Consider the following 20,916-nt stretch of genomic DNA (forward strand, 5'->3'; position numbering starts at 1 on the left):
AAAATTCTTTTAAAATAAATTTTTTTTTTGTTTTAAAGTTCAATTTGTTATTTAAAAGTAATTTTTGTAATATTCACACTATTTTAATGTAACTAAAACCTGAAGATATAGTCATTCGATGTTGGTAGGTATATTTTTGATTGTATACGTTTCTTTTTCCATCACCATCAAAAGTCTCCGCGTTGTGGCACGCGGTGTGCGGGCACACACTTGACGGCAGGAATAATCTAGGCGGACCGCCCGCTCGACGGGAGTCCGCCTCTGGGGCGTCGGCGCGCGCCGTAACCGCACACACCCATCGGACTCGCATAATAGCCGTGGCTTCGACGCGGTGAAAAAAAAAAGGAAAGGATCAACCGAGCGAGCGAGCGGCTTTGCAATTACGCCCAGCCCAGGTGCATTGGATGCACCAAGATAGCGGCGTGACGAGGACACCGTCACTCTACCTTTGGTAGGAGGGGTAAAGAGGGAAGAAGAACAACGAGCACGCGGGGAGCATGTCGTGAGCAAACAACACACACACACACATCTATATGCGTGGTCGTCGGGCACGAAAGCATAACGCGCTGTCATCAAAGTGGAAAGGAGACCCTTTCGGGCGCGCGCGAGCCACACAGCCTGCGACGGCGGTTTCGGTGGAGGTGGCAGCGAAAAATGGCAGGCCCCAAAGCGACGACGAGCGATGCGTTATCGTCTCGCTGCCGCCGCAACGATCGGTAGTCTGTTCACAAACGCACCGCACCAAAATACAAATTTCAAACGAAAATCTTAAACTTTTACAAAGTTTCCAACAATATTTAGAACTAAAAATCAACAAACCACCAATTTAAATATGTAGTTACAGAAAATGTTACTACATAATATCAGAAAATTTAAAACTTGCGTAAAGTTGACTTTTAGATTTGTTTGAAATCAATTATACCAGAAGCGTGAAAATCATCGTCGGGGACCATCGTTTGTGTGAGTTGTGTATGTGGTGTGCCGCGTGGTAGAAGAGAACACGCCTTCCGCATAGTGGGAGCCGACCAATCTCATCGCTCTCGCCGGCTCTATCGCACTAATCTTGTTAAATGCAAGCCGAAAGATTCTAAATATTCATTCTGTCAAAACATCTCGCTCCTGGCTGCCTGCCGGCTGGACGCATCCGGACGCGACTCGCGCGCGTGTTTTACCTTCAACGTCTTCAACCACGCGACATCCTCAACAACAACAATCACAACTATTCAACAAAACAACATAAAAACTCTCAAATAAATAAATTAATTAATAAAAAGTGATATAATAAATCAAGTGAATTAATATTATTGACATTTATTTAAAGTTTAAATAAAATAAATCAAAATAAATTAATTATGATGTTTTGAAGGAGTTAGATATTGTAAATCTGGAGTTGTAAGAGTGCCAGTATCGATTTTTTGAACACGTGGGCAATTCAACACGTGTTGAGTGGTTGTCTATGTTCTTCAGTCCAAAGGAGTGAGTAGAAAGTTGGAACGTTTCGGTTGGAGGCAGACTTAATAGTGAATGTGTAATGGTGAGCACCAGGTGATGGAAGACAATTGCACCATGAGGCCGTGCGCCACGGACTTTAGCATCGCGGCGATCATGTCACGCCATGGGCGTGCAGCAAGAACCAAATGTCGCGAACCGTCGGACACGATATCTCCACTTGGTGAGTGCAAATTACAAAAATAACAATTCCACCCAAACGCAATCCAAAAACTAATAGGTTACAATTTGCTTTTGTCGCTTTTTTGCTATTTCATGTTATTGTTGAACCGAATGTGAATTTTTCGCGTTTTGCGTAATTATTATTACGGGAATGTGGAGGCCGAAATGTGTGTTATTTGCATGCATGTTCGCTCGTAACGCCATTATTGATGATTGTTTAAAGTGCAAAAATTACTTAAAACGCCTTTTATTCAACGCCCCGTTGCGCCGTGTGATGATAACGCGTGTTGCAAAACATCACAACATGTAAAACAACGCATGCCACTTAAAAAATAAAAACTTTAATGGACGCATTAAAAACTGTGCATAAAAATTCAAAATATCGCCTTAACGCGCTAATCGAATCATAGATATCTATGAATAAATTAGTTTTGTTTGATTTCGTTCAATATTCGTCAAATGATGCAATGAATAATTAATAATATTAAACCACGAATTGGTTGGTCGGTGAGTAGGGTGCGTGTAAACGCGTACATTTGTTGATATCAGTTAGGAACAATCAGGCGCTATCAGCACGCATCGCCCGGCGCCTCCGCCACATTTGTACATACACTCATACATCTACACACACTCATACATCTACACACCCACGCGCCGGCCCTCCCCCCCCATTGCTGAATCGATGAGTAATAATGTGAAACGATGAAACTATTCGTCGCCCGCGCCCGCCCGTAATCGATATGGACGGGATCGCGGTGAAACCACTCGAAACTACGCTAATGCGTTTTTGTCCAAATCGACACACATTCGTATCAGTGTCGTTGAAACAATTCACGTACACAATCATGATTTTACCATCCGCGCAGGCCATTATAAATTTCCATTGATAAGGGCGTATTATGTCGATTGGTAACGCATGTAACATGCAATTTTGGCATTAACATGCCGGCCGTATCAAGAACATCTAATTCGAGTATTGAGTGTCAATCGGAATACACCAACACACGTGTAATTACACGTGCATTAACCGAAAACCACCACAATTGTGACCAACTGGTCAAACGATCAACTTATACAATAATATAATCTCATTTACTACGACGTATAATTTCGGTTTTTACTAAGTGCAAAAAAGTAAAAGCTCGCATTAAGTTTAATTTGACATTCCAGGTGGTCGATTCACGAAAATGCGCCATATGTTAACATCCCGTTAGTGTTCATATGCGTTGAAAATAAAACCGGGAAAAAAATTGTGTTTAAATCGTATGTGTTTCAGCGCGTGTAAGTATTACCATCGTGTGTTTAAACTTTGTTGAAGCTTTGTTTTGACTTCTGTGCGATGAAAACGCCATCAATGTGCATGCCGCCAATCGCATCGTTTTTCTTTTCGCCTCACTTCCCAAATTAGAGTCACAACATTTACAAAACAAAGAGTAACGAATCACACAAAACATTTCAGGCTTAAAATACTTTTTGAAAATCATACAGCACGAGTAATTATGAGGAGCGAGCGCTCGGTGTGTACTCAAATTTGCGATGGAAGAACAACAAGACCAAAACGATACTCGACACAACTTGTGAGAACTCAAGAACAGCAAGTAAATGGGTTTTCTTAATAGGCAAAAGTTGAAAACTTTGCTCGTTGGCTCGTTTTATTCATGTTTTTGTTACAATTTTTGTTTGGCTTTGATACCGATCGACAAACGACCAAATAATACCTTGTAACGTGCTATTTTTCGTTGTTTCTAATGTGTTATACATTATTATCGTCTAGAAATGTAAATACCGATGTAAAAAGAAACTTGTGGCGGAAAACTTGCGAACAATTCACGATAACACAAGTATTTCAACGTTTTTTGCAAGATGTGTGGAACAACGGTATTAAAATGACAAAAACTGCTTTTATTATTATTATCAATAAATAACATATCTACAAAGGCAAACATTTTCAAACAAACAAGTTTTCAATAAATATTTCTTATATTTTTGAATCAATCATTTATTAAAGTTGTTATAACAGAAATTAAAAAAATTTTTATCGATTTTTTTAATAAATACATAGGTACATAATTATAAATATCATTACATATGTCAATTTAGAATTTAATATAGCATCAAACGGTGAAAACAAAATTTCGTATTTCTATCCGTTTTCAAATAATTTTATATTTACCTAAAAAACTATATTTTTGTATTTCAGACCGCTGTTCAATCTGTATATAAAACTCTAAGAATTCCCAATGTTCCCAAAAACTACACGACCAAAAATTCTGTTGAATTGAAGTAATAATACATTAAAACATAATCGTGTTTTGTGTAATAATTGGCGGGGACATTAGGACATTAGTGTTCGGTGTCATTTACAACATCATTACCTCGAGCGACGCCGATGTCGATTCTGATCTCTTATCTTCTGATAAGATCCTGATTATTTTCTATTTATACAACCTACGCTTGGGCAAATAAACAAACAACGAAACAAGCCAATGAAAATTAACGTTCAAAAACATGCGAATGACAAAACGCGCGCGACACTCATTCACCGCTTTGTGAACATGGACAGATTCTTATCAGTCGATTATGATTTATACCAATTACAAACTCAACAAACAAACTACGAAAGTATAGGTAATAAGAATGTAGATAGGAACATCCTGTGATTATAAATTATTACTCAGTGCATTGTGTAGGTATAAATTTCATAAATTGAAAGTTTTAGGAAAGTAAAAATAAAAATTCATAAAAATTATTAGTGGGAGTGTTTGATCATGAGAACATGATGGATGTGCACTAATTAATTTAGCTAAAAATCCACCCCTTGGGTTGTAGGCGTTAATAAAAGCCTGACAGTACCAATAAAACAAAATTATCGCATTCTTTGCGGGCGTGAAAATTTTCCATTTTTTCTACATTTATTTAGATTATTGTAATCAAAGATCGCCACCTAGCTGGCGTACATTTTAATTGTGTTAGTTGAAAGCTCACACAAGCAATAATTCCCAACACCCTTTTACTTTTATAGCGCGTAATAAAATATAATAAAATTAAAATGTATCTCGGATCAAATTTTTATTTAGTCGCTGCGGATGATTTTTAGCTTAGCTTGGAAAAGTTGAGATATCCGCCTGAATCGCACGTGAAATAGTGTTGATGGTCACGTAACGTGTGTTCGTGCACGTTGAGGGGTGGTTTGGATTGCCGGCTGGAAAATATGCGGAGTGTATATGTGGGTGTAAAAGTCGTTTTTCCATTCGAATGATAAATGTGGAAATAAGGGGCGCGCTTTTGCCGCGCCAATGACTTTATTATTACAATCGGCTGCTTTATTTAAACGCACGCTTCATTTATTTTATTATGCTAATTTCAATAAGTACGCCCTTTCTCGATATAAGTCACTATGCGTTATAAATAATAAAAGGCAAGAGAAACAGAAACCAAAAACTAAAAAAAATGAATAAAAGAAATATTTCCATGATTGTGTAAGAGTGTAGGTGTGTCCACACTTTGTGAGGGTATGTTTGATTGTTCTTTTGATAACGAATGCCGCGCGCGTTATGACATCGTATAAAACCCCGCACAATTCTATAGCTTTTCTATATACTTGTATGGAATTGTACGAAAACGAAACAATAGAACGCTTACATTTCACATTCGTATGCGATTTGTGATGATGGATTCGTGCCGTCGCGCCATGTCGGTGGTGTAAATGTGAAAACGCTACTTATAGGCTATAAAAATGCAAAAAAGCACCGAAGAAAAAAAAAACAACAACGAAATGTTGCTTTGTCACACGACGCACCGCAGCCATTGAAAAATTCACAAAAATGTTTTGCACGAAACGAACAAATTACACTGTAATTTTAACGATTCGCGTTTTCAGCCATTATTGTTAAACAAAACATTAAAATGTAAAAAAGACATAAATTTAATACAAACAAATAAAATGAATACAAAAAATAGCTTTGCTATACTTTATGTCAAAATATTTCACTTATGCAATATGCGTATTGGGTTGCATACTTTTTGTACTGCATAAAAAACCGTATAATCATGAAGAACAATAATTAATAATGAATGTACAGTAGCTAAGAGCTGCCAAGAACACAAGAATAACGTTGTAATGCAACATATTTCAATTAATTATCAACATATAATTGATCATTTACATTCGCGTTTCGTTTCGTAATTAATTAATGCTTCTGATGCAGTCACAGCACACCACAGCAAACTGCTTGCGATTAGTTTGTTAACTTATTAATCGCTTCTCATTCGTTGATATATAATTTATTTTATAGAGCCATGTGAATCTTTAAATATTAATACCCAATTAGTCCAATGTACGATGGAATTGTTACAATATCGCACATTTATTACACTATAACTCGCGCTTGAGACTAGATAAAATGTAAAAAGTTGAAGTTAAGACATCATTTAATATGATTGCTCAACAATATACAATTTCACAATGGTAGGACGCGGCTGGCCGGGGATTTGACTCGTTCACACATTGGCGAAGTAGAAAAAAATCACTCCTCATTGAATTTCACGCTTTGCGGCCGACAGCCGCCTTAAAAGTGTCTGAGTGAGCGAACGGTTTCGTTATCATGTTATGATGGCTCTGTATTGTGGTGTACAGAGCGCGAACGCTAATTAATTAATTAGCGCTAGAGCGTTAATGAAGATTTAAGCGCTTTTTATGCGAACTGCTTGTTCCTATCGACCGAGGCAATAATTACAACACTTTATAGTGAACTCTTCGAATGAATTCATTCATAAATTTGATTAATTCAGCTTATTCAGTTTGTGAATTCAGTTTATCTGAATATGAAGTAAAAACATAACAGAAATAACACACTCCCATGTTTCTCCACTACCGCCTGACGAAATGGGCGTTCGTTGCCTGTAAATTTGATTTAAACATTTAATTAATGCGGTTTAAGCCGTAATTAACTTGGTTATTTAGTAATTAATTAATTAGTCAGCGGACGGGGCGAAAATTTAACTTTGAACAACACCGCAGCAGCATTTATTACATTGTTTTGTTCGTTTAATTTATAAATAATTTTTTTCGTGTTTTTTTTTTGTAGAAAAATTTGTGGAAACATCAGCGTCTTCAGTGACGTCAACTCCTGAGCCAGCGATTGATTGTAATCTAGTGTCACCAGGAACAGAAAGCGGGCGAGAATCACCCGTTGATGTTTCTTCAACGTCGGAGTCTTCCGTTCCGGGGCAGACGTCGTCAGGAAGGCGATCGCCATCGGCGCATCAGAAAAATCCACAGCTACAGGATCGCTGGTCCTGTGAAGAACTTAGAAATGTCACATGTCATCTAGAGACTAAGGAGTTGTGGGATAAATTTAACGATCTGGGAACTGAAATGATTATTACCAAGACTGGAAGGTAAGAAAATAATTTACGATTATTTTGGATATTTATTATAACTATTAAATATTAGAGCGTATTTTCATATATAGAAGTGTTTTGGTAGTGACATTTATTCAGGGGCAATTCACCCAAAACGTCATGACATGTGAAGTTAATAATGGCACTTAATCGTTGTGATAGCACTAGTTTAGTAAAATATTCCCTTATAGAAGTATTGTAGATCAAATGATTAATAAATTATTTTTTCTCTACTTATTTGTAAATTGTAACGCTAGGCAACCAAATATGAAATACTATGCTTATAGAGTTGCTTTGATCATTCCTTGTAATGCCGGGGTGAACCGTATAAATAGTTTAATAAAACGAAATCGCCGCGAACCACACACGTGGTCATTTAGACGCCTTTTATAGGTCCATAAATGCAAAACAATAAAATGATAGTCCGCTAGGGCATTGTGTGTTGCCGCTCTCGACGCGGCGCGGTGATTAATTCGCACGTAGCGGAAACACACGCGAAAATGCGCGCATAATTTTCACCGTATGCCGAAATCGAGTGTGTGCGGTAGCTTAAACACAAACGTTCGCGTGGAATATGTGCAAATGTTTTCATTGGTCGATTTCGACTTTGCGCCACACGCGCGAAATGCATAATGAGAGCGCAGAGCAGAGTCGTAATGTGGTGCAATGTATTTGTTAAACAAATTCCTTCACTATAAATCATTCTCGGTTTGCAAATAATATTTGATAGGCTTTTGTTTGTCGCCTGTGGAAGCGAAGCGATTTACTGACAAATTGCTTTTGCTAATAATAATGGCTACTAAACTGAATTAATTTTGAGTACAACTATCTTACGAGTAGGCCATATTTATAACTTAAAAAGTAACAGGCAACCAGTTATACAATATGCATGTCAAATGAATTGCCTATGTTTTAAATGAATTAAATAAAACTAAATTAATGTAAATTCTAAGTGACTTGAATGTCTTTAACACATGTTAAAAGTTAATTTTACCTGCATGAAGTCGTAGTGGACAACACCAGGTGGAGACAATCAAATGGCAATAAATTCGTCTCGAGAAGTTGGTCGAAGTAAAATGTGCAGATATAATCGAAGGAACGCAGCGCGACGAGCATTAAACGTCCACTTACGCCAATTAAAAATTTGTAATTTTATTTTTATGAAGCACTCATGACAACGTCGTCTTAATTAGTCGCAATGAAGAAACGTCAGTTGAAGATTTCGACGAATCGAAATTCGAAATCTAATATTTTATCAGTTGGAAATATTATTAATAACCACAATAAAAATATGCACATTGTATACGTATTAATTAGCAGATGGAGCAGTTGATTAGCGATTGGCAATTAATTTCGATGAGTTTGGTGGGTTTAACGACCCTTTTAAAATGTATTTCATTGTAATCAGTCGATTTGAGGTTGATATTCTACACGCATAATAAATGCTGGATCATTTATTATTTTAATTTAATCAATGCATCAAGTTAGAAAATTGAAGTGAGATGAGACGAAAAAGATGCAATTTGTAACAGTCGTGAAACGAGGCTATCTTTATCTTTTAATTAAATTAATTGTTTGGGATTCACTGCACAATAAAACATAACCAAACAAATCGACTGATTTGAGTCAAGACCACTTGACTTAAGTTCAAATCAATTTTAAGCGCATAGTTAATATGCATTTATGATTGATTTTCTTTTAATTATTGTCTTTGATGATTTATTTGACATTACAAATAAAGATTTTTCATTTTTTTATTTGAATAACGATTTGAGGCGTAATTTATTAACTACTCAATTACTCGCGTAGTAAACGACGTTTTTGCTTGAGATCTAAATTAACAAAATGAGAATTTATGCGTAGTGATCAATTTTAATTAAGTTAATTCATTAATTACTGTGTGTGATAAATTGATAATTTGATAAGTGTCAACTATATTTTTAAATTATGAAATATTAAATAATTTTCTTTAATTAATTAATTGACATTGTAAACATAGCGCATGAGAAATGTTCAAGTGGTCACTTAGCGCCTGTGTTTATGATTTGTGAATGACGTGATAATTTTTTAATTAACATCTTGGTGTACCGCTGTGTGGTTTTTTTTTCAACGATCGAAAGGTAATGCGTATAAAAAAGGTGGAATCAATCACCGATCAATCATTAAGATAAGGTTTTGATGTGCGTTCCGCAGTGCACGCATCGCTGGGATGTCTTAATCAATCAGTGAAACTTAGCTTTGGTCGAAACTTTGAAATTTTACCTGTGCCTACTGCCTGGCCTTTTATGGGCCGCGTACACAAGAAACAGGTGTTTAATATCTTAAATATCAGGTTAAGTATCAATAATAGCTGCAACCCAATATACAAAACGTTGGGTAGGTATATTATTAGTTACCCGCAGTAAATAAAATATAAAATTAATCATTGCACATAAAAATGAAGCCCGCAGAATAATTTTATTAGGTGAAATACTTCACCAAACAATTATTATTTATCATCGTTGAGTTTTGCATGCCAATATAAATTTGAACGTCATAAAACATAAAATTTTTATTGAAGAATGAAAAATAAAGTTTATGATGATTAAAACATAATCCACGAGTAAATAACAAACCTGCATCAGTTTTAACAACTAGTATTTTATAGATAATAATAATTTACATCAAGTTTGGCGATATTTCATGGTCAGTCGGTGACAAGCATGTGTTTCCTGTTGAATTTCAAGTAACGCCCTCTACAAGTAAATTTTAATATGGTATAAGACGTAATTCAATTAAAACCGGAGCCACAATTAAAGTTTTACAATTTATACAGACCTAAGCGGCTTAGAGTTTGTTGTGATTCGTAATGCGATATGCAATTGTATTTTGAGTTGTATTTTAACTTTTAACTACGGTTAGCAACCAGGATTACATCCTGTCGAAACATTACGAAAGTAAATGTAACCTCAAATTTAATATTTAAATACAATTAGAGCTTTATGCGAGTTTGCACACCATGAGTTTTGGAGAATAATTTACTTTGAGATGTCTTAAATTATTAATTTTTACATTTTGCTGAATTGTGACTTTCCGAATGGTTCACAAATCCAATTAGAGCTCAAATATTTCAGGTAATATTTTGACGTTGAGTGTCTTCTTTGGAGGGCGTCTCTTTTGCGCACGAAGGGCTCTGAAACATCTGTAAATTATTCACCTACGTGTTTCATTTGTTTCATTCCGTGCGCAGCGCTTGAAATAATTCCTTTTCTTGCACGCGGCTTTTCTCGTCTGCATGTCACATTGCGACTCGTTATTTAGTCACGAATTAAACTCCATTTTCGAGGCCGTCTGCTCGTTTATTCGAAGGACGACGGCGCGACACGTCGGCAAAGACAATGTCGTTTTCGGTGGCGTCGCGGCGACGTCGGAGGACGTGCGAAACGAGCTCGCGTCGCTTCGCACGTCGACTTACCGTCACAACGCGAAATTTCGACGACGGCACCACCGGTTTAATCATCCCTTAACACACACTTTCGAAAATGTTCAAACACACCCGAATTTTAACATCTAATGAAATCTAAATACGCCTCTGCGAAGAGTATTTATTTGAAGTTACGGATCAAACTTGCGAGTTGAGTAAGTCGCAATCCTTTCATGCCGATTAGAAATTCGAAATTAGTTAAGTTTGCACCCTCTGTGCGAGGAGTAGGCATCGAAGCGGCAAAGCGATTAAAGAGTGAACATCCAAGTTTATTAATTCATCGGGGAGCGGGCAACTCGAGGGATTTGCTATGCGCAAAGATCGCATTCATTAATTTGATTGCTTCATTTCGCGTGCCAAGCGAACGCATCTAATATCACTGAAAGCGACATGTGTTACAATTAAAAGTCATGCGTCTACAAACAATTTGTACATCTAAACTACTATTAAAGGGTTAATATTCATTATTTCAAACGTTTTAAGTTTTAAACGTAAAATTAGTTATAAAAGTTGATTTTTAACACAAAGTAAGTTTATGTAAGTTCGGAATAATTTTTTTAATTTCTGTAGTTCCTGGGCGTGGAAATGTCGCTAGCACAGCAGTTTCGGCAGCTTGTTAGCAGTTAACATTTGTTGTGTCATATTAATCACTTTGTGACACTGTGCACTATGCGAAATATGCATAACAAGCCGACCAAAAAGTGCGTGTGGTCCCTTTTCGGCATAGTTCCGTCATGTTCACCCGTGGTGGGCTCACTGCTCAAATTTCACTCAAATGAAAAATTTTCACCTAAAAATCGGATAAATCAATAAATTAAACATTTTTGGTAACTCCCACATATCCTATAACCAAAAGGGCCACGTGGTCCTGCTCTGGGAACTCACACCTGTTTCGAATTCAATTTCAGTTATTGCGGTTTTTACAACTTTCGAGCTCTTAAACCAAATTTTTTGTTTTGTATGATTTCTTTCTTGATTTGAACGTGTGTGATTGCACATGTCGTGTGTTTTTTGTCCGTTGATGCCTTATTACGCCCGGTTCCGTTTTCGGCGGCCCGCCCGACCGCACATAAATTATTTAAATCGTAAACGGCGGCATCGGAGCAACAAAGCCGCGAGGCAAATCGAATAAGCGCAAGCTGCGCACTTTCGGGGCGAAGAGAGTGGAGAAAGACAATAGCCGCGAGTCCCAAGCACCACAATTAACGTTTTATTGGCTAGCCCCATGCCCCACTCTCTTGAAATATTAATTAAGCCGCTTATATTAATTTACAACAAGCGTTTTGTGGTTGACATGATTATTAAGTAGATTTATCTACTAATGTTCCACTTTGGAATCAAAATAAAACTTAAAAAATTAAAATTTTTAATTGATAAGAAACGTGTTTAAAATGATGTTTGGTAGTTGATACTTGTTTAAGCTTCATATTTTTACTCGTCTAATTATATATAAAGGCGGCCCGAGCCTTGTTCACGTCATTAATTTTCATCACTCGGGTGTTACGTTCGTTTTTTTAACGCGCAACATTTCGACTTACTTTAGCACCACGCTAAAGAAAAGACAAAACAAAAAAGCGTCGGAGCTGGTACGGTTAAATATAGCAGTGTCAAATTGCCAACATCGCCTAACGCCAGAAATGTTACGCCTGACATTTAGTTCCTATTATCATTTTTCAAAAGACAACACAGCTCATGATGTGAACAAAAAATTACGCATGACAACACACACAAAAAAGAAAATAACTGGAAAAGAATTGTGTCGAGGATTTCTTAAATGATTGCAAATTCTAATGTGGCAACAACTGTCAAATTGAATGAGTTGCAAGTTATCGCACAAACGATGATCAATTTTTAATTTATTGACATGTCTGGGTGCAAATTACGATGCGAATCCTGTTGGAGAGGTAATTTATTGATCAATTGTTTCTAATCGTGGGTGGATCGAAACGAGCTCACATCACGATTCAAGCCGAAAGGTCATTACACGTCATTAACATTTAAAAGAAAACAAAAACATAAAACTTTATTTTTATTTAATTAGCCATTCGCTGAAGGAATAAGAAATTTAATTTACACTTGGGTGTTCCGAAATAACATTCCGAAGAAGGTGTGATTACAGCGCAAAAGGTTCCAAGTTCAATTATCAATGAACGCATGCAATTAGAAACGTTTAGTGCTGTTTGTGTTCTGCTCGCGTTCATCGCGCGCATGAAGATGTGTCCGCTTATTTGCTTAATTTGCTCTCGACGGTTACGAGTGTTACAAGTGTTACGACTTGAGTAAAGTAGTAATGTCCGCCGAATGCGTTGCTTTTTGCGCCCGCCATGTTTGTTTGCAACGCGGCGTCGCAAACCATTAATTAACCACTGCGCAACGGTAAAAACACAAACTGAAAACACATTTTTTTGTGTAAATTATATTCTATTATCTTTATGCACTGTACGTTTATAAACGTAGAGAAGGTTCGTGAAAGAAACGCTGAAAATGCACAAAAATCAGCCGGGTTTCTACACATGGAAATTGAGAGGTAATTAAAAGCAATGCCCGCTAATGATCCTAATCAACTAGCTGTAATTGCTGTTTTCTTTTGGATAATTAAGCGAGACAAATTGCAAATCGAAGCACACAACATTAGTCTAAGTAAAAATAGTCACATACAATCGATTAGTTAATAGAGTTAAACGATAGATGGCGCTAGTCTATTGTTTTGTGTCGGGAAAATATTGAGCAATCGTTGATAAATAATTCGTGTAACAAGTACAACAATAAAATCGATCGTTTCAATGCTGGCGGGCACGCACAAAGCTCATTCCGCCGATGACGACGGGATGAAGATAGCGGCATCTAAAAGCCTATAATTTCAGCGCTAATTTGTTTCGATATCTCGCCGCGCGGATCTCCCGATCACACAAATCAAATTGCGATAACTCGCGCGCGCACCGAAAAGGTGTTAGGATTATTCTCACCTCGCGTGTGCGTGTTCTTTCCGTGATTCGCCTCTCGACTCCGCTCGTCTACCTGTGCGCTCGCAAGCATCAGGTGGAAACGCGCGCGCGCGCGCGTTAATTTTTATTTATCGACTATCTTTCGGGGTCTCTCGGCCTGGTCAGGCTCGCGCACCGCCCGATTACGATCTTAATTTATTTTAAATAAATCACAAATTATTTCCAAGCTGGAATCGCTATATTATTAAACGGTTTTTAAACGCCTGCCATTTATTATTGCGTTTTCTTTTCTTTACCGCAACGCCGACAAAACGCGCCGGCGATCAAAGGTCATACTAATGAGTGGGCAATGAGGAAATAATAGAAATCACCCTTCTAAGGCAAGGGATGATTAAGCTATAAATAACTAAGTTTTTTAAAAGGTAATAATTGAGATATTTTAATGGTAGTAAAAGAATAATTTTAAAAATCACATATGTCTATAATAAATTTAACAAAACTATAATTTGGTGAGTCTATTGTGAACAACACTTTTGAAAACCATTACTCTAAATTACACAACATCACACTAAAAATGTGACATTTTGGCCTGTTGATGACGACGATGAGTTGCCACGTCGAGAAAACTTGCTTGTATTCTGAACAAAGTTTATTCTGTAGTTTGAGTGCCAATTTTCTAGCGTCACGTCCGTCCGTCTTGATTATTTTAAACGATCGGTAACGGACAATTAGTCCGTCGGAGGCGCGTCGTTACGGCTCACCGCGTCGCGACGGACCAAGAATTTGATGCATTACGAGAATAAACAAAAAAATGCGAGCATTTATCACGCAACCAGCGACAGAACAACCGTATTTACAACTTACCAACACAAAACAACAGCAAAAGAGTGAAAATTTGTAACAAATTTACACTTAAAATTAAAATCAACTAAATTTTTACTTTTTTTAAAGTGAGACAAACAAAAATTTATTTTTTTATAGTCAAGTAACTTTTTTTAAAGCTGCAAATCCGTCAACTGACGATTTCGGCGTCGCGACGAATTTAATTAGAAGATCCACAAAGGCAGCGAAGCGGGCGACATTGCAAATGAGCCGTGATGGTCTCACTTCAACTGCTAAAGAACGTATTTATTACCGGCAGAGACTCTTTCGGTTTTTCACTGCGTCTCTCGAATATACTCAATCTATGTGTGTGTGTAAAAGTGTGTGTGCTTGAAACGCGCGTTCTTACGCGTACGTCCACGTAATTACTGCTTCCTGCGATGTATCAAACGCGCAGGCAAGCCTCATTACGCTCGCCGGAGCCGTGCGACGGGAGCAGAGCAATTTCGCCCGAGGCGTATCAAAACTTGAAAGCAAACCAGCGCCGATGGCAATAATGTAGAAACGTATATAAATAGACTCCCTGGTCACAATGGCGAATATACCCTGGTCAGAGAGTCGGTAGTCTTGTGAGACCCGATCGCCGCGACCAATTCAATATTTTACCGGGTTTACATTTCTAAGTGGCTGGCTTTTAAACTGTGATCACTTGTATTGCAGGAGGATGTTTCCCACCGTGCGCGTTTCCTTCACCGGCATCCGCTCGGACCAACGTTATGCAGTCCTACTGGATATTGTCCCGGTGGATAATAAGCGTTATAGATATGCTTACCATAGGTCATCGTGGTTGGTGGCTGGCAAGGCTGATCCGCCAGCTCCATGTAGAATGTACGCCCATCCTGATTCACCTTACTCCGGGGAGCAATTGCGCAAGCAGGTTGTCTCCTTCGAGAAGGTGAAGCTGACCAATAACGAGATGGACAAACATGGACATGTAAGTATGCCTCGTAACAACACCGCTTTAGTGAGTTACTCCATGGAGTACGTCTGGAGTTTTTATACTCATCGCTGATTTGCCATTGCAGTTGGTCCTGAATTCAATGCACAAATACCAGCCTAGGATACACTTGGTGAAACGACCCGATGGTGCTCCCGGTCATATCGTGGACCTCGAGAATGAAGAGTACAAGACTTTCGTATTCCCCCGAGACTGTTTTTACTGCTGTGACTGCTTACCAAAATCAACTGGTGAGTTTTTGTATCTTATAATTGATTAGAGTTGATACTTGATACCAGTCAGGATGATGAATTGTGGTTGGCATTCCTTTGAGTCTTTGAGACTTTCATGTCTTCGACAATTACATAAACCTACATACTACGTACCGGAATACCTCACACATTGCGCTGACTTCATTTACAATTTGCGCCGTGGAGGACTTCCACAGAAGTCGAGGCAGGCAATTTACTATCGGAACGAATCGGCCGCAGTGAGCAACGGACGCGACCGGCCTTTGAGGCCGCGCGCGCGCGAGCTTTGACGGCCCAGAACACGTTGCCAGCACTTTTGTTTTACAATATTTTAACTCGACCATCCTTAGAATTCCCTTTTCAGACGAGACGCTTAACCTGTGCGGGCTTGACAGCATCACAAAAAACATTCAACTCAAAAGCCACGTATGTGTAACTGCAGTAGCTCGTGTGAACGTATTAATATATTCGGTACATTATCATTTCAAAGGTTATGTTTAACAATACAGAAGCGTTCGTGGAATAAGTGGGTAGATTTTTTCGCTTTTGGAAAATAGTTTTTGTTAGTCATTAACGACATTTTGCTGTTTGTTATTGTTCGAGGGCTCGATGCGAGAGCAATGCGTTTGTGAATTGCTAAAATTGTCACTACGACCAGCACCATTTATTCAGCTATCAGCACTTGGTCCTGGGTGGGCTGACATTGTTTTGGCCGGCTGCCAACGGCAAACAATTCTGGACGCGCGCTCGTTTTCGTGGCCCGCCGCGTTTTACACACATGCAAAGCACCGCGTTAATTGAGAGATTGCCACCGTTCTCTACAATATTTTACTCACCCCACAAACGGAGAAAAATCTCATTTTTACAGCACGCATACACAGCCCGACGCAAATGATTAACCGCAACACATGTGCGCACTCAAAACTCTTCATCTACGCGTACATGCCTACAACTTTTCAATTCTTGCTCACCCGACTTCACGATTCGGGATTTATTTTGTCGCGTGAAAATTCGTTTTGTCTGCTGTCGTTTCCAGTGCGTCGTAAATTTCTCTCTGCGCGCTGTACGCTGTGTTTGGCGGCTGCTGGGAAAATTTATGTCTCATTTAATTCGTTTACGATGCACTCCATTATGATTAAAACAAACCGACTGAAACACGACAGACGACACTAACAACAATCAATTATTGCACTTGGCGTTTGATGGGTGTTGCATATACATATTTGACATGTTGTGACACATTCCTCTGCATCGCTACCCCTTCAAAAACCCCTTCATTTCATCATCATTCACAAAATGGCGGCGATGGTGTTGTGATGAAGATGCAAATCCTTGTCGAGCTCGGTCTGGATTTTGTGCAGATGCGCGATTGGGGCATGGAAATCTACACAATTATATTGACTATCGAAATTATGTTTCGACCCAGAGGCCGGCGCAGTTTACCAGAGAATATTGCATTGTAAGAAAACAATTTTGAAATATTTCGGGAATTTTACTGCAAATAACGAGTTTAAACGTCATAAGAATTTACGATTTAAGCGAAGTTATAATTTATTTCGACAGCACAGTTTAAGCTCATCTTCGATGGAATTATTAACTCATTAGATGCGCCATGAAAGCAAATCCTCGATGTCAGAGCTTTCAAATTGAAGGCATCTTCAAACATCCAACATAAAAGCGCAGTAGCCGCGATCGTAAACTTCGCCTTGACTATCAACTTGACTATCGTTGTTGTTTTTTTCTATTCGCTTCTTTGCTTTTTACGTTTACGTCTTTTGCGAACGATTTTCTTTTGGTTTTTGCTCTTTGGCGCGCTCAGTGTGTGAAGGCTGTCGTGAGTTATGGCCCGAATCGGACTGCGAAACGACAGTAGCGCCACGACTGCCTCGGAGACTGCCAGAGTGCTTCTAAACGTGTGAAGGTGTTTTATTACGGATTCCGCCGCCGCCACCGTGCTCGTTTTACTTGCGACTAGCGCCGGACGACTTTATTGCGCGTGTACATGCGAGAGTTGGAAACTGGTATGGAAGGTGCGAGGATACCTCAGAAGGAACATTATATGCTCCCAGAAAAATATCCGTATCAAATTACTCTCTTAATAAAACACCAGGAATTCTGGCGCCAACTACAATATCAACAATAACTGGACCAAGAGACACATTAGTACTTATTACTTTACTCTTACCTCACATAACGTTAGGATTAATATGAATATTCGAATAAAATCAAGTAGCATGCAGTAGTAGAAGCAGTGTCAATTCTGGAATTCAAAAGTATGAGAGAAAAAAAGGTGTCTGCTCTCCTCCTCGTTGCAACAAACATAAATAATAGTTTTTAAATGAGACAGGACGTTTCACGGCGGAGCGCGTGTGTGGCGCGACACATGATGCGCTCGTCGAGTGACGGATCACCGGAGGGACGCGCGATGTTTTCCACTTCTACACATTTTCTTCGACGACGACGACGATACAAAACCTCGCGCGCGCCGCGAGGAAACGGCTAATGAGCTGCCGGATTCCCGTATTCCAGCATATAAATCACTCTCGAGTATGCCATCGACTCCCGCGCCACAATCTGACAATCCTAGTATTTCAACAATTTTAACATTTCTCAAAAGATTTTTTAGTTCATTTGACAAGGGAAGCAGTTGTTTCCAAGATGATTCCAGAGTAATTTATTAGGTCAAGCGGAAAATTTAATTTAATATCAAACAGGATGATGATTTAATATTTCATTTGCAAACAGTACAACTGCGAGCGTTGAAAAATTGTTTCGGTTTTGTTGCGGGTCTGCCATCTGGTCATCACGGTTTCTTAAATCGCTCCATTGTGCGCCACTAATGTCGGCAATTAGTCATCGTAGAGTGTTGCACACACACTCGCACCCTACAGGCGGGTTTTCGGAATTGATCCGAATGATCCGACTGCGAACAGACTCCCAACCGGCGCACGCATTGTTTGCTTTAAACACTATGACAATACCCATTACACACTCCTAAAATATACCATCGCGTCAAAACGGATTCGTCAAGTTGAGCATCAGTCAATCATACGTGCTGAGTATGCGCCACAGTATCTGGTTATCTGCGGTAACGCACCAAACTCAGTTGAATCAGTCGAATCTTCACGGAGTGCATGTGGAAGGAAAACAAATATAGCTGGGGGACACCCGGGGTGGGCCAATTATCTGCTCACGGGGAGTGACAGCCCCACGAAGGAGTATGCACGGAATGCGGCTCCCCGGGCTGCCGATGGATGCATGGATGCATCGCGAGGTGCATGCCATTGCCATTCAGTCATTCAAAACATACAGAAACAGAAAGAGAAGCGTATAGAGTGGGCCAAGAGAATCGGATGTTGCTGCGTGTATTACACGATGATACATGGATTCGGCTGACAGTGTAAGTTCCAGATGATGTCGAGATTAAAGCGTTTCGGGTTTGACTCGCACTCGGAATTTCTTGTTTTGGTTCCATACCAAAAGACCCCAAACATCGTCACATACAATATACTCTACCACCTCAACAATTTCTTCATCTGTTAATTAATCTGTGGGTCGTATTTTATGTGAGAGACAGGAAAAACATTAATTTTGCAACGTTTGCCTCTGAATGGCAGCACTTTAATTGAGAGTTTAATTTTCTGTCGATGATGGCGAGATGGTGAGATCAAATCGGAATCGAAGGAGACCGTACGCGCGTTTACGACACACTTAACAGCTTCATTACGTATGCGACGCGATGCGCAACCTTTTTGAACACACGTCAAAGAGTTGTCTTTCATTTGTTGGCAACTTGGGAGTTGATTAGACTTAAATCCATTCTACTTAAGTAGTGAACCTGAAAAAAAAGTGTATTAATCAATTGTGTTGCTTTTTTTGTTGCTGTTGCAGATAACCAAGTTGAAGATCGACAGTAATCCGTTCGCTAAGGGTTTCAGAGATTCGTCGCGACTCACCGAATTCGAAAGGTAATTTTATTTTCCACGTCATCTTAGTATCATTCAAATAAATAAATAAATCTATTTTAAATATTTTTATATACCTACCTAATGGTAGTTATCTAGTTCAGAAATTATCTTAACCCAATCAGTTTCTATTCCAGGGAGACGATGGAATCCATGTTGGCTGAACAGCATTATCTTCGGTCACCATTGAGACCATTCGCGGATCTGGATACACACAATAACAATCTCTCACTGGAAGAGAAAGCAATTTTAGCAGCGCGATCACAACTCTTCCTGCGTTATGCAGCCGCGGCTGCTGCTGGTCCCTACGCTCCATTAATGGGTGGTTTGTATGGGGCTAGTGGATCCCAAGCTAGTGCTGCCGCCGCCGCAGCAGCTGGTGTACCACCAGGTGTCCTCTGGAATCAGTGGGCTTGTATAGGACCATCTCTGCTAGCTGCCCAACAACAACAGCAACAACATCAACTTGCCGTGGCTGTAGCAGGCGGGTCACAGTTAACTTCATCACCAGTGTCACCATTAGCACGGCCTTTGGTTCAACATCGTTACTCGCCCTATGCGCCGCCTCCGAGATCATCTCCGGATACTAGTTTACGCGAGGGCCAGGAATCACCTCATAGTCCTTCATAAAATCATTAATCAATTAAATAAACAAAAAAACACTTAAAGTGCTGAGATTTTGATGGCTACTATATAAATTAAAAAATCATGAAAATGAAATAAATATTAATATATTTGATTGTAATATATTACTATATATCATTGTGATATTTTTGCATTTTATGCTTCGAGTTGTTTGATTAATCTGGCGTTGCTTGCCAAGATGGCGGCCGCAGATGTCGCCACACACACATACACAGATAAAGCACATGTTTTCTACTTCGATTCTTTTGTTCGGACGAAAACAAAGCGAATCAAACGAAAGGCGAATGTAAAAACATGAAAACAAGTTCCAAGAGATGCAGTAAAATCATCTGAGCGTTGAAAATGTACAATATGAAAACCTAACTAATGATTAATTATTACATTTTGTAAATAAGATATAAATATTTATAATTTATTACTGCGTATATCTCGATTACTATTATTGTAATGTTGTAGGGTGTTCCTTTATAAGTGTGACTTATAGTTTTAACCTTAAAAATCAAAAACAACAGTCGAATATTCTTGCATTGCGTATAATGCAAGTGTGAGGTTATGTTTTACAAAATGGCGTCGTTGTTGGACGCCTAATTAAAACAAGCTTTATGATGTAAAAACAAAAACCATTGACACACACACACACTTAGATAATACGATAATTGTAAATTATGTAAAAGACGACAAAAAATATTCTAAAGTAACAAAAGCAAAAACTTTTTCTTTTTTAAGTGTTTTACATTTAAAAATAACAAAAACA

The 20,916-nt window shown here is 38.7% G+C and overlaps 1 protein-coding gene across 1 annotated transcript; it reads left to right on the forward strand.

Moving 5' to 3' along the window:
- The first annotated feature begins 700 nt into the window (after positions 1–700).
- On the forward strand, positions 701–20,872 carry LOC135795685 (T-box transcription factor TBX20-like). The gene is given in 7 exon segments (XM_065307445.1): positions 701–1,672; positions 6,759–7,071; positions 15,025–15,298; positions 15,390–15,506; positions 15,508–15,552; positions 19,444–19,520; positions 19,655–20,872. Coding segments are annotated over 7 exon segments (1,467 nt in total). The 5' UTR covers positions 701–1,524; the 3' UTR covers positions 20,148–20,872.
- The last annotated feature ends 44 nt before the right edge of the window (positions 20,873–20,916 follow it).

The sequence above is a fragment of the Atheta coriaria genome, unplaced genomic scaffold, assembly GCF_025399875.1.
Source record: "Atheta coriaria isolate IRGN ID8LTWV9N9 unplaced genomic scaffold, Caltech_Dcor_3.1 hic_scaffold_7_pilon, whole genome shotgun sequence".
Classification (NCBI taxonomy): Eukaryota; Metazoa; Arthropoda; class Insecta; order Coleoptera; family Staphylinidae; genus Dalotia; species Dalotia coriaria.